General features: G+C 38.6%; 1 protein-coding gene across 5 annotated transcripts in view; it reads left to right on the top strand.

The window, feature by feature from the left end:
- Window positions 1–14030, top strand: part of LOC133979120 (dmX-like protein 1) — a 58990-nt gene that overhangs the window by 27296 nt on the left and 17664 nt on the right. For all 5 annotated transcript variants that reach the window (XM_062417565.1, XM_062417563.1, XM_062417564.1 and 2 more), the window contains exons 24-34: window positions 2008–2177; window positions 3065–3162; window positions 3311–3476; window positions 4643–4771; window positions 4960–5098; window positions 6613–7400; window positions 7770–7868; window positions 8350–8517; window positions 10655–10846; window positions 10994–11070; window positions 13504–13625. In XM_062417565.1, the coding sequence (XP_062273549.1) occupies window positions 2008–2177; window positions 3065–3162; window positions 3311–3476; window positions 4643–4771; window positions 4960–5098; window positions 6613–7400; window positions 7770–7868; window positions 8350–8517; window positions 10655–10846; window positions 10994–11070; window positions 13504–13625 (2148 nt within the window). The remainder of the gene's footprint in view (window positions 1–2007; window positions 2178–3064; window positions 3163–3310; window positions 3477–4642; window positions 4772–4959; window positions 5099–6612; window positions 7401–7769; window positions 7869–8349; window positions 8518–10654; window positions 10847–10993; window positions 11071–13503; window positions 13626–14030) is intronic.

The raw sequence follows: 14030 nt of genomic DNA, 5'->3' as shown, positions 1-14030 counted from the left end.
CTGTAGGTTTTTCATTTTTGAATGCACTTCAGCTCCTAGGTGATTATGTATCATTCAGGTTTTTTGTAGTATTTCAATGCTTTTCATGTCTTTCAGGTAATCTAGTAATCTTTAAGTGACTCCAGCCTCCAACTCTGCCACTTACATTTTAACTTGAAGGATTTTCAGCAAAGCAATAGAATTCATCTCCGCTTTTCAGCTAATTCAGTTAGGATTTTAGCCTTTCCAGCTTCTTTAGATAATGGACATCAGCTTCCAACTCTTACATGCCACTATTACATTTCACCTTCATCTCAGCAGTGCGATGCTTTTCAGCTTTCAGCAGTGTCAGCAAATTCAGTTAAGATTTCAGCATTTTCAGCAATGCAGGGGCAAAATCTTTCAGCATTCAGCAATCAAATGCATCTTCTCCAGGATATGCATTTTCTAGTTTTTGTTTTGCTTAAACCACAAGATGGTGCCATAATGTGTAAAGCTTATACAGGTGGACTTTTGAAAATGAATAAAAAGTGGTTTTCAAACTAATATTCGTGCTTGGTCCCTGATGAAAGTAATCTGAAACATTTGGCTTTGATCCAGCACAATGCTGTTTGATTAAAGAGGAAATTGATAAAAAGAGCAAGTTTATTTGCAGTCTTCCCCCTCTATGTAGTTTTGAGTTCAGATGCTACCAGCACCAACATTCGGTGCTTCTTTATTTGATCATTTCAAAGTTGACACAAGCAGGCTGGCAAAGACTGCAGCTTCCCACGTACAGGATCATTTAGGGGTGATGAAGATACTCTTTCCTAATCTAACATTAACAGAAAGTTTAAATTAAAAATGAACACATGCAGTTCCTGGGTCAAAAGGCACTTAATCAGTTTCCACCAAAAGTTCCAGGCACTTTGGACCTGCAGGAACTAATCTCAGAGACTAAACTTGGAACTAGAATGTCCCTCTAATGCAATGCTGTTTGCATTGCCATCAGAGGAACCAGGTAGATTATGCAAAGTAGACTCATGAGGAATTTAAAAAGGACGGCAGCATTGAAAGACGCAGTATTAACACATGAGGAAACAATACAGATTTGTGCTGTTCTTAATAAGAGCATCTGTCTCAACAGTATAATATCTGAGTGTTCAGTGGTTATTAATTTCTGCTTTAGAATATAACTGCTGTCAAACAATAAGAAATTAAGATTGTCTCTCATTCAATCTCATCCATCGCCACTCTCTCTCTCTCTTTCTCTTGTTAGCTGGTCATTTCAGCTTTGTTGTGATATACATGTTTTTTTAATTCTCTTGCTCTTTTTTAAAATGAGTCAAGAAGTCGTCCACAGTGCCGTACTTTACGTTAAACGTTAACAAAAACGTTAAACTGGTCCTAAATCAATATGATGAGTTCTTCCTTATTTTATGAATGAAGCGGCACACAGTTGAAGCTGCTGCGCTGTGTGCTTTTCCCAAAGTTCCTTTATTTATGGAAAGTACTACCCCCAAAGCAGGGACCTTTTCGAGGCGCGGACAATCCCACTGGAGCTTAATTTAGACCCTGGTTCCTCCGGTGAAACTTATTCCCTCAAAAGGTTTTTAGTACCTCAGCAAAGTTCCTGCAGCTAAAACATGGCTTTAATGTGTTCTTCAGATAAAGCTCCTATACCCACCTTGGTATTTTGGGAGTAACTCTATGAAGACCATTACTGATAGTCTCAATTGTAAAGTATTGACTCTAAAAGTCTCAGTGAAAGATGTGAACAAGCCCTTCTATTCATCACCCTTAACTACCACAGTAAAGTTACCCTTGAGCAGGGCACTTAATCCATGTCAGTCTGTTCGATGAAAGTTCTGAGTGGCCAGCAGTACAACAATGTGCTTCACTGTACTGTACTGAAATAGGCAAGCCAGTGCTGTGAAAATGTGTAACCTTTACTCTTCATTTACCCACTCACTCAAGTCATAGTTAACCTCTTGCTTGTTAAATGCATATTAAAATGAATTTCAAATGTTCCTTTCTCTCCCCCTACAGGCCTGTCAACATGTCATTATGCCTGGGCCTTCCACTCTGAAGCTGAAGAGGAGTTACTCAACATGTTGCCCGCCCTGCAGAAGGGAGAGCCAACCTGGCCTGAGCTGCGCTCCATGGGTGTCGGCTGGTGGCTGCGCAGCACCAACAAGCTACGCAGGTGTATTGAGAAGGTGAGGCAGCTAATAATGTTAATATGATCAAGTGTCAAGTTATCTGTGTTTAAATCTTAATCAGTGACACCATGGACAGTTTAGTTAAAATAAGTTGTCAGATTCTGTATCAGTAATAAGTCTGTGTGAAAGAAGAGGTATATGTTAAGTAGTTAGTTCGGTACCTCTGTAGAGTTTTGTTAAATATGTTTGCATTCATGTCAGATATTGTTCCAGCTTATTCTTGTGTAATGTAATCAAATGCATTTGTGAGATACTCCACTGTCTGGTCATTTTTATGAAGCAATCTAACTACATTCTTCACATCATATATCATAGTGTTTTGCTCACAGATTTAATCATAGTATCTTCAGTGAAGAAGGCCTGGACACAGTTGAGACTAGACGTTTTCAATATCCAAGGGATGTGGGGCACACTGGATGCATAATTGTTTAAGGAAATTAAGGAACTAAATCTCAACAGCCCTGGTTCAAATCCAGCCAGGCTCTTTGTATTCATCTATTTCATTCTCCGCTCATTTCCTTTCATCTCTCTGCTGTTGTCTCTCTACTAAAGGCATAAAATGCCCATAAAAATACTAAGAAACAAACCTGCAACTAGAATCATTTTAAAGATGGTATAATCATATAAAACCTCTACACATAAAGACTATAAAAGTTTTCCATTAGTGTGTTAGCCCCCTATACTTCATATTGATTGCTTCATTTAGAAATGAAGTGCTGTCAGGTAAGTGTACTTTTGCTGAGGTGGCTATAAAATACAGCACTATAACTGAGTAAGAAATATACCCGGAAATGACCCATAAAGATACAACTGTGCTGTGAATAAAGTTGTATAAGATGGGAAGGCATGAGCTGATTTTTTTCCCCACCCTACTCTTTTGTCAGGTTGCCAAGTCTTCTTTTCAGAGAAATAATGATCCTCTGGATGCAGCTATATTTTACCTCGCATTGAAGAAGAAAGCAGTGGTCTGGGGACTGTACAGGTAAGAAAAGCTGACATGATTTTGCATGTAGAATACACATATGCAGAGACCTATACATGCAATAACTGTCTTTCACAATATTTTCCTTCTTCAGATTACTGAAGGAAGTATTATTGTTTTGAATTCATGTTCATCTTATTCTCTTCAGATCTCAGAAGAATGCCAAAATGACAGACTTTTTCCGCAACAACTTCAGCGAAGACCGGTGGAGGAAAGCAGCATTGAAAAATGCCTTTTCTCTGTTGGGAAAGCAGCGGTTCCAGCATTCTGCAGCCTTCTTCCTTCTAGCCGGCTCCCTTAAGGATGCTGTTGAGGCAAGTGGAAAATAGACGTGACACAAAATAACTTTACAAGAAGCACTTGTTCCTTCAACTGCAATTGCCTGTTGTCAGCCTGCTGAATCTAAGTGGGAAAGCTTGCTTTCAGTACGAGTTAAATCAAGTGTTGCTCATTTTCTATTTACAAAATGTCTGTGGCATTATAATTCAGCCCTTTTTTCCAACAATTGATAGTCAAGGGCAGTGTTTGACATAACTGAACTAAATATGCTGAGAAACCACATTCACAGAAACAGACCGCACCTCCAATATCTCTGGTGTGGCATCCTTTTTATTATTAAAAGAGCTTAATACATTCCCACAGTGGTGTCTTTGTCAAGAGCTTTTAGCACAATTCACTGAAGGATTATTGATGTTGGCAGTTGACTCTTGGGTGTTGCTGTCTTTCCTCATCTATGTGAGAATTTTTAAGTAATGACATTTATAAACTAGCAGCACCACACTCTACTGACGCTTTGTAAATGGGGACACTTTTCATACAACCTTCATTTCATAAAAATATATTTGCATATTTTTTGTTTGTTTTCTGCATAAACTTCAGAATGTTTTATAATAAATGTGTAGTATAGAGTAGTTTATGAAGTAGCATTCGTATTTCTGCCATCCATCAGGGTTAAGTTAAACGCCACAAGAAATATACAGCTCTCCATCTTTTTGCCTACTTATCAAGAGGACTGCTTCTGGTCATCGTTTCTGTTTAACCTCTTATTCATCAAGGTTATTTTTGTTTAGAAAGTCCCTGAAGCAATGAGTCACATTATTACATCTGTGTGAGTAACTGGAGCTTCTCTGAGTATTTTATGGAAATGAGCGTCACCCAGGCAAAGAGCTATCATTGACTTTGTTTAGTTTCTCTGGCTTAGAGGTAGTCTCATTGAAATGCACCTCACACCTTAGCAGTTGGGGACAAGCACAACTACATCTCAGCTAGCTCTTTCTGTGAGCACAAACTTAATTTTTTTTACATTTTGGTTCCCTCCTTTTCCTTTTCTACTGCTATACAAGATCACAATTGCCTACTGTTTAAAGTCTACCAGGAATATACAGTATTTTTCTAGTTTGTCTTTTCTCGTCTTATCCCATTCATTACTGTGTCAATGACATATAACAAACTACTCATCCCCCTTAATTTCCTCTTTCAGGTGTGTTTAGAGAAAATGCAGGACCTACAGCTTGCCCTGGTGATCTCCAGATTGTATGAGTCTGAGTTTGAGACAGCATCCACCTACAAAAAGATCCTCCAGAGACATGTGCTGGGACAAGACAAACAGGTGCACAGTGTGTTTATCACAGACCAAGCAAGCTGTTGTTTTTTTAATGTACAAGTTACTGTAAAAAAGCAGATGCTGTTTGAATCTCCAGCCTTTTGACAATTAATACACTACAAACACACTTCAGTGGCTGTTCTTTCTACAATTTAGCAGAATGAGTCATTTTGATTTTTGGTTCGGTATTTCAGATTCCAGCCCACCACGATCCGTTCCTACGGAGCATGGCTCACTGGGTCCTGGAGGACTACAGCAGAGCATTGGACACTTTGCTCGAGCAGCCTGCTGTCAGCGCTAACTCTGTGTCCCCCGAGAGCAGATCTGATACTGGTGGGTCCGCAGGGTTGTTCTTATATATTTGGCTTCATGAATTTTTTTGCTTTCATGCAGATTAAAAGTTAAGAAGGTACTTTCCTGCAGGATTGTAACACATGAGTTTCACAATTTCAGTACAACCATGAACACCTTGCATCTTGTAGTTTCTGTTATTAGATAAGAAACACATTTTTAAGGAAATAAAATCCCCATGAGTATATATGTTGCTCTGTTTGTACATTTGTGAGAGAGCTTGTGTAGATGAATTGGAAGGCAAGAAAATTACATTATTAAGAATTAAGTAAAAGCACCCCATGTATGGTTAATTGACATTATTTTGATGATTTCATGTGTGTGACTTGTATCAATACTTTTATAATTATCAGTAGTATTTGTTGAACATTTCCTAACATAGTTTTGCTGTAGGTTTTGTGTAATTTTTTGGAATTCAGTGAGAGCTGATTCACTCGATTTTTAACTACTTTTTCTTTTAAATATAACTATTTAAAACATTTAGTGCTATAAATATAACTATAAATGTAGCTTCGACCTTGTATGTTGACCAAAATATGTTTTTTTGATCAGATAAAAACATTATTCTAAACGTTAAAACATTTTAATTAATAAACAATATTAATTACGTGTAATAATTAACAGTGCAGTACTGACAGCATATAAACTAACATGTAAATTAATACATTAAGTCAAAATTAGAATGAAAAATTCTGCCTTGTGCTCTATTACCTCGGTGGAAAGCAGTGGAAAGTTAATTTTTACACTAAATTGCCTTTTAATGTCTTTTTCCCCCTAACATATGTTAAAAATTAATAATGGCTTTTATCTGGGACTGGTTGGTGTAAACTGAGGTCTTCGCAGATTATAATTTGACACTGTGAGGTCAACTCCTCTGCTTTCCCTAAAATGTCACAGCCGTGTAACTATTTTGGCCCTCTGTTTAAGTAAGTGGAATTGCATAAGTAATTGCAACCTATCACACACAGAAGGCCATTTAAATAAGAAAATGTACACAGCTTGCCTTAAGAATAAATGAAGAACTGAACTTAATATGAACCTTACTTCAGAGCCCAACCAGTCGCAGATTAACACCTCTCTGCTACATGTGCGTCATAAATGATGTTCTCAAAGCAGTTTTTGTTTATAATTATTTAATTATAGATTCTGTACTGTCCTTGTTGGGTTTACATTATGAGTTGTCTTTCATTGGATGAAAGAGAGTGAACTTTCAATATCACCTTTTTGTCCATCAGCTCTTCTCAATAAACTGTTGCTTTTTGAATTCCTAAGGCCATTACTTACCTTTAAGTGACCACAGTATGTAGTTTCTTAGTGTACAAGTGCTCAAATAGGTGCAAATGTTTGTCAGTAAGCCAGCTCCATCTCTGTCTGATCCAATAACACAGCCTTTCCTTGCAGGTAATACTATGGTCAAAACAGTAAAGGTTTTGACACTTGTAGCAGTTTTTGCCACTTGCAGCAGATAAAACGTTGTCTTTTTGTGTCTATGACAGGCTCCTCTTCCTTGTCTACATGTAATCCTGAGGTTTTCAACTTCTATACCTACCTCCGTACCCACCCGCTCCTCCTTCGTCGCCACTTTGGCTCCTCAGACAAGGCTAAAGTTGGCCTGACCGCTGAGGGTCGCAGGGCTGACTCCATTAGCCTGGAGGAGAGAAGACTGTTTTTCACAGCTGCATATGCACACCTGCAAGCTGGCTGCCCGATGCTAGCACTCGAAGTCCTCTCCAAGATGCCCAAAGTCCACAAGCATTCCAAACTCCACAACCAGGAGGATACGGGTATCGCCACTGAACTCAGTGTTGGGAGTAAGAATGGACAAACATCAGACCCGGACTGGTCTCAGCCAGCTCTTAACGGCTACGAGTCAGGCGGGGACAGCTTATCCAACAGCCACTCAGATTCAGTGTTGAGTTTTGACTGGAGCCAGCCGTCAGTGACACTCCCAGATGAGACCCTGGAGTTGAAGTGGGACAGTGACAAAGACGTTGATGAGGACGATGAGGATGAAGAAGAAACTAAAAATGGTAAGAGTGGCATAACAGCAGACAGCAGCAGTGTGTTCCAGGACACGCAGGATGCCATGTCGCCACTAATGGAGATGGTGACAGGGGAGGACAGCAGTGACTTCATCGCACCAGCGGATGACATCCTGGTAGCCCAGCTGAAGTTTACGGCCTGTTTGAAGATTGTGACCAATGAGCTGAGGACGCTTTCGACAGGGTATGAACTGGATGGAGGAAAGCTTCGTTATCAGCTCTACCAGTGGTTAGAAAGAGAGGTGACTGCACGCACACACACTTTTTAACACTTTTACAGAGTTAAAGGTCAAATCCATAATGTTTTTCTTTTTAGTTAAAACATTATTTTAATATCCATCTGTGTGGTGAAGCGTAAGTCTGGCTGCACCCTTAGGTTCACTCAATAAAATTTTTATTACTTGCGTAACTGCACAGTCGTCATGTTCACTGTTTCACGATTTTCTCTGCTTGTGTGTACTCTGTTAGTGCATTGAAACATCATAATGAAAATACGTGGATTTCTTCTCTGAAATTGTTTGCCTTCTGCTGGTGTAACGCTCTCACTCCCACCCATTTGTGATTATTCTTCAAGATAAATTGATTTCACAAGAAAATTGTGATTCCCCCAGGTGGTGGCTCTCCAGCACTGCTGCAACTACAAGCCTTGCCTGCCAGAGCTGTCAGTCCAGGGTGATGCCCCTGTCTCTGGGTTGGTGGAGGAGGAACAGGTGGGTGTAGATAGCTGGCTGCCGTTAGATTTGTCAGATGTTCATGAGGAGAAATCTATGCAACATTTACTGTAATGGAAAATGAAGTAAACAGCTCAGTTTGAAGAGATTGTTGCATCATTCCTCCTTGGATCTCTGACAGTCATACCTCTATTATTTTGTTTGGGTACAAAACATGCTGCTAGAATATTTGTTCTTTTTCTATAATATGATTCAGTTTCAACAACATAATTTAGTATACACACATATGCTTATGTAGTACATTTTCTGTCTATTTGCAAATGAAAGCTTTTAAAAAACCTGAAGATATACGTTCATCTGTTGTCAGAAGAGATTATTTGTTCATTTTTTTAAAAATCTAGTTGTTTTTAGCATTGCACCGCTTTAATTTGAACACTAGCCAGCTGGATAACCTTGGCATATTTACAGGGATGTTGATTGATGCGTCTATAAAACTAATAAAGTAAAATTGTTTTTTCAGCCTGGCAGCCCACGTGGTGACAGCCAGAGGAGCAGGAGACACTGGCTGCAGAGTAACCAGCCCTTACTGAGGATGTTTCTGAGCTACTGCAGCTTACACGGCTCCCACGGTGGAGGACTGGCTTCTGTACGCATGGAGCTCATATTATTGCTTCAGGAGTCTCACCAGGTAATCATGACATCAGATGCACAATCAAGATAGAAATAGTATACCAATTTAGCAGTGGCAGCCAAATTTGTCTTTTTGCTATAGCTGCTGCCTGTAAGTATGCTAACTGATTCATAGAGTAATGGCAGAATTGATAAAACAGTTCGTAAATGACTGACAATTCAATTGGAATGTGTATTGGAATTTGCAGCATGTTGTGAGTTTTTTTTTTTTTTTTTTTTTGCTGGTGGTGAGTTCTGCTTTGATTTTGTGTCTATTAAATCATGCAGAATGAAATCCAAAAATGCAAAATAGTTAAGCATCACTAGTCATTTACCAGTCCACTCGAAAAATGTGCTAGTTTCATATATTCTCAAATGCTTTGCCTGACTTTTTTATTTCTTATTAAACAATAAATTATCCTTTTTGGTTACAATACTTGTCAAGCAAAGCAAGTGTGTTGCAGTTTTTCAGTTATTTGTATTTTTCTGTCAGTGAATTGAAATAAATAGTAATAATAACCAAGAAATTAAATGATCAGTAATGCAGATGTAGTTCATAGTTTTATGATGGAGATACTTCTGAGAGCATTGCTTCATATTTGCAGCCAAGATTTCTTCATCACTGACAAGTGGTGATAAAGATTTTATGGTCTGCCCAAAAATTGTCTGTCAGAGGTTGTGAACATAAATTGACAATACAAGATTAATGTGGTATGTGTATAAAGTACTGCTTAATGTATTAGATATGAATTAACACTTTATTATGATAATGTGACCAGGATTTATTTTTGTCAACACAAAAGACAGTTAAGGAATAACCATCAGCTGAATGTGAAAACATTCACACCAGCAAGCAGACCTGCAGAATAATTTTTACTGTATTCTCTTTGAATGGAAGAACACTGAGCAAATGAGGGGTAAAGTACAAATGAAAGACGAACATAAAGCCATACGAAAGCTCATTGTAATGCGACCAGATTCCCAGGACACACACACGTTCAGACTTACATATTTTGCACTGGTGATGGTCTGCACAGCTCCAGCAATGAGGTGACTGGTTGTGTGGCTTCACATCAGATCCTGAGTGAGGTCCTGCCTTAGGCTATGAGATTGTTGAGTCAAATTTTGGGAGGTAAACAACTCAATGAGCCGGCATGGGAACAATGCTCTTGATGGGCACTGTGAGTCTTTTCTACTTTCCTACTTTGATTCTGACATAAAAGCAATTCCTTTTGTCCTACCTCTGGTCCCATGGTTGTCAAATTTCTCCTCTGTTGTTGAAGTAATTTTTGCATTTTTCGTTTGACTTTACTTCAGTTAGGTTAGTGACAACTGAATGTGATTCTTCAAGTGTGGGGAACATAATAAGCCTGTGGTATACTTACACACAGAGAAATATGTTAGGGGATCTAGTGAACATGCACAACACCAGGTGCCCCTCCATCAGGTTCTTTTTTGCTCTTTAAATGTACACACGCACACACGATTGTCTTTATATCCTTGTGAGGACACTCATGGACATAATGCATTCTCTAGCCACTTATCCTAACCTTAATCATCATAACTAAATGCCTAAACCCAACCCTGATCCTAAACTGAACCTAAACCCAATTCTTACCCTCCACTTTAAAACCAAGTCTTGACCCTCATTGCCCTTTGACTTTGTGTAAAAATGTCCTCACAATACAGAAATGTCCTCACAGCGTTGGTTTTAAACTGAAATTGGTTCTCTCAAAAATAGAAATGTATGCGCAAACGCACACACACACACACACATTGAAAAACCCTGCCTGTACTCTCCTAAGTATGGGATCTTGTATGACACTCACACAGTTGGCTCATCCTGTCTTAGTATGGCTCAGGAAAAGTCTTTTGTCTCACAGTTCAAAGCAGCACCTCTCAATTTCTGCTCCCTTTGCAAGCTGTCTCTATTACCTGCAAGAAAAAGAAAAAAACAGAAGAAGGAAAAGAAACAATAATGTTGAATATTTTGGAGTTTACTGTGGTGTGACTGATTTTAAGTTATATATATGTCCCAGTGAAAAGTCATCAATTATACATTATTAGCATTGTCAAATCAGTATGTACTTTTTTTCCCCAGTGTACGTGAATACATACTATAAATAAAAATGTTCCCCTCTGACTTCTGCCCACAGGACGACTCCATCCAACCAGTGATGACGCAGTGTTCCCAGCCCACATCTATCCCTCTTCTGATGGCTTGCACAGCCAACGTAAAGACCGTGGTGGCCAATCCCATCGTATACCTGACCAACCTGACTCACGACATCTTACAGACCATCAATGCACTCGACTCTCCTCCACATCCTGATGTTGTTAACAATGAGGTGAGGTGGTCTTTATTTATTGGAAGAGAGCAGTGATACTGTGAGATGTGTGATAAGAATTTTCTCAAGTAGAAGAGTAAAACCTTTAAAACTAATAAAATATAAACCCCATTTAAACACTTTACTTTGACATTGCTCTTTTTTCAGATCTACGTGATGCACACATTGGCTGCCTCTTTGTCTGCTTGTATATATCAGTGTCTGTGTGATGGACACACATACAGGTAAGTGTCTCGCGCAGGGATTTTTTTTAATGATCATTTGCTAAACAAGGTCACTACAACCAATATTTTTAACCTTCTAGGATACAGTGTTGCATGTTGTTTTGTCAATGGTTGCATCATGTTTCAAGGACTGCTCAATAAAGCAACATCATCAGCAGCTTCATACTAAAAATGTAATGCATCACAAACTTTTGACCAGTGATTTGGGGATCTCGGGAAATAAATCGTTGCATTCCGTGGCTTACTGTTTAAAAAAACTGTCATGCCCGACCCAGACTCTTCACGAGTTCATCGTGAGTATCTACAGTGCAGTGCAGAATCTCTCCGAGCAAGCTTCTTGAATTCTTTATATGTCTTCAAGCGATGCTTAACTTTGATACAACTTTTTCAAATCACCTTGACACGACTCCATTAACGGCACCAGCCGCCACTGGATTATTTATCTATCACGAGTGATCTGACTTTCTATCTGTTTTCAAAAAACAAGAAAACAACCAAATGCTTCAAAGATGATGTTAATTTGCATCCTCTGGTTTCATTTGTGTGTTTAAGTGTGTGTGTGTGTGTGTTAGAAGGGTTATTGGAGCAGAATTAAAAGAAATATGGGGGAAGAGACATGACTACTGGTAACCACGAATACTTTATAACAAGAGGATAATTTGCACATACAGTTCAAGTAAAACACTACCAATGTGATAACAAAGTGGAAAAAAAAAAAATGTCATGATGTCCTAGGCTTTTTTTTTTCCTTTATGAAAAGTCATCTTACTACCGAGATAAACTTTACTGCATTGGTCATGATTTAGGCTGGTTTCACCAAGTGGAATAGTGTTGTGATTTTAAGGTGTGGAAAAAGACAAACATGTTAGAAGTTTGCTACCCAAAAATATGACACTCACTTGTCTGTTCTCATACTTTTGAGAATGATTTATGAAAGCTGCAAGGCTGCTTGTCATTCTTATCTTAAATACTTGATTAGAGTTTTGGTTTTGACAGATGGGAGGAACATTGTTTATTTAAGACGTGTGTAGCATAACTCCCAATCACTTTGACAACAGCCCAGCAGGATTTTAAACTTTGGATGGGTGAGGAAGGAGGGAGAGGGAATCTTTCTTTGAAATTACCCATTTGTCCTACAGCTATGCTGCTGTGCAACTGTCTGTCATGTTTCTTGATGTTGTGCAGACTCATTTTAACTTAATGCTTGACCAGAGTGGGACCCTTAACGACACAGTGCTGTGACCCCTGAGAGATTTTTTTTTAGATAAGAGAGAAAACATTACTCTTTTAAAACCAGCTCTCTGACTTTGGTGTTTTAAAGATGGCATAATTCTTAGTAATGTGATTAAATGAGCACTTGGTTTTTCATATATTTTCCTATTCTTTATCGTCCATATACTTTGCACATGCACACGCACATACAGAGCCATCTATCATATACTGTTGGGAGTTGAAGAGTCGAATTAAATTAGCAGGGCTATTTCTAATTTAACACCGTCTTTGTTATGGTAATTATGATCTAAACTCTCCTGGTGTATCGCTGCAGAGGTTTGATGAAATTGGGCTTCTGTGTTTTCCTCTTGAGCGTGTGAGCGAGGGAGCAACTGTAAGAGATGATGTGAATTTTTTAAAAGGTATTTCAGGATGTAAGTTGTGGGGGTTGAGTGTTGTCGCCAAGCAGATAGTATTTTGATCGGTGTTCTGCTCTTTTCTCTCTCTGTTATCATGTTAACTTCTGTTTAATTTAATTTACCGATAAAGAAACAGCCAACAGGTCCATCCACCTAAAAATACTAGAAGTTACTGCACCTGCGTACTCTTGTGTGTTGTGCGTGACTTGAGGGATTAAATTCGTTGTGAGAAGTGCTTTAAGTAACACAGTCCCTGCCGCTCCTCCCTCTCAATGATGTTGCTTTGACTTTTGAATTCTTTTTGATGTGCAGGCAATTGGTTATTTCACAGAAGCTTAAAGGGGGATTTATTGGATGTTAGAAACTTAATAGATTCCTTGGTGGGTTAAGCATTCCTTATTCTCTATTTCCTCTCCAACCATTCAAGGTTTTTTTGTGTGTGCATTTGTTGAAAAGCCACTTGATTTGAGAAATTTCTTCACTCTCTTTCAGTGTTTCTTCTCTATTACCAAACTGCATATATAACCTGAGATGCGGCCCATTAGTATTTTATGTCTTGACAGAACAGAGCTTGACAGCGGCGCCTCTTTCTTAGAAACAGCATCCCAGAATCGAGAACAAAGTTTAAAACATTTAAAATAAAACATTTAGACATTATATATGTACACCATGTAACCCAATTTTTACAATTTCACTTTTCAGTACAGCATTTCATGTTTAATAAGAGTGTTTTTGCTTTGTTTCCTCATCCTGACTCTGTGTGTGTGTGTGTGTTGTCTTTTTTCTGTTTAATCTACCACAGCCATGTGAACCATTTCACAGGGATTGTATATCAGAGTGTGTTGCTGTCCCAGAAGCAGCCAGTCAGAACAGTCAGCATGGATGAGTCTGTTCAGCCCAACACCTCTCCAGCACAGTGGCCAGGTAAATACACAAAACTTTATTCGTTTTGTTTTTATCAACAAATATAAGACCAAAACCAACAGTGACTTGGTAATCCACCTCTCAATACTTACAACTTTCCTACCCTGTGTGTGGCATTTAGCTCCAGGCCCGTTTGTTCCTACTGAGGATGTAAATCTTTAAAATGGGGTCATTAATACATTAATATGTTTGGGTTTTTGTTTTTTTTTTCATTTTAGCAAATGTCAAACAGGAGTACACATTGCATTTGTTAGGGACTATTTTCATCTGCCAGTTAATACACATTTTATATTCTAGTGACTATTTATGGCAGCAGGACAGCATCTGTGGGACTGACTCAAAATAAACTACACTGACTATATTAATCATAAGTAGGGAACACTTTACTCAGTGCAACAGTGTGGC

Source organism: Scomber scombrus, chromosome 4 (assembly GCF_963691925.1).
Source record: "Scomber scombrus chromosome 4, fScoSco1.1, whole genome shotgun sequence".
Taxonomy (NCBI): Eukaryota; Metazoa; Chordata; class Actinopteri; order Scombriformes; family Scombridae; genus Scomber; species Scomber scombrus.
Note: the sequence above shows the minus strand (reverse complement) of the source record. Positions and strands in the feature narration are given on the sequence as shown.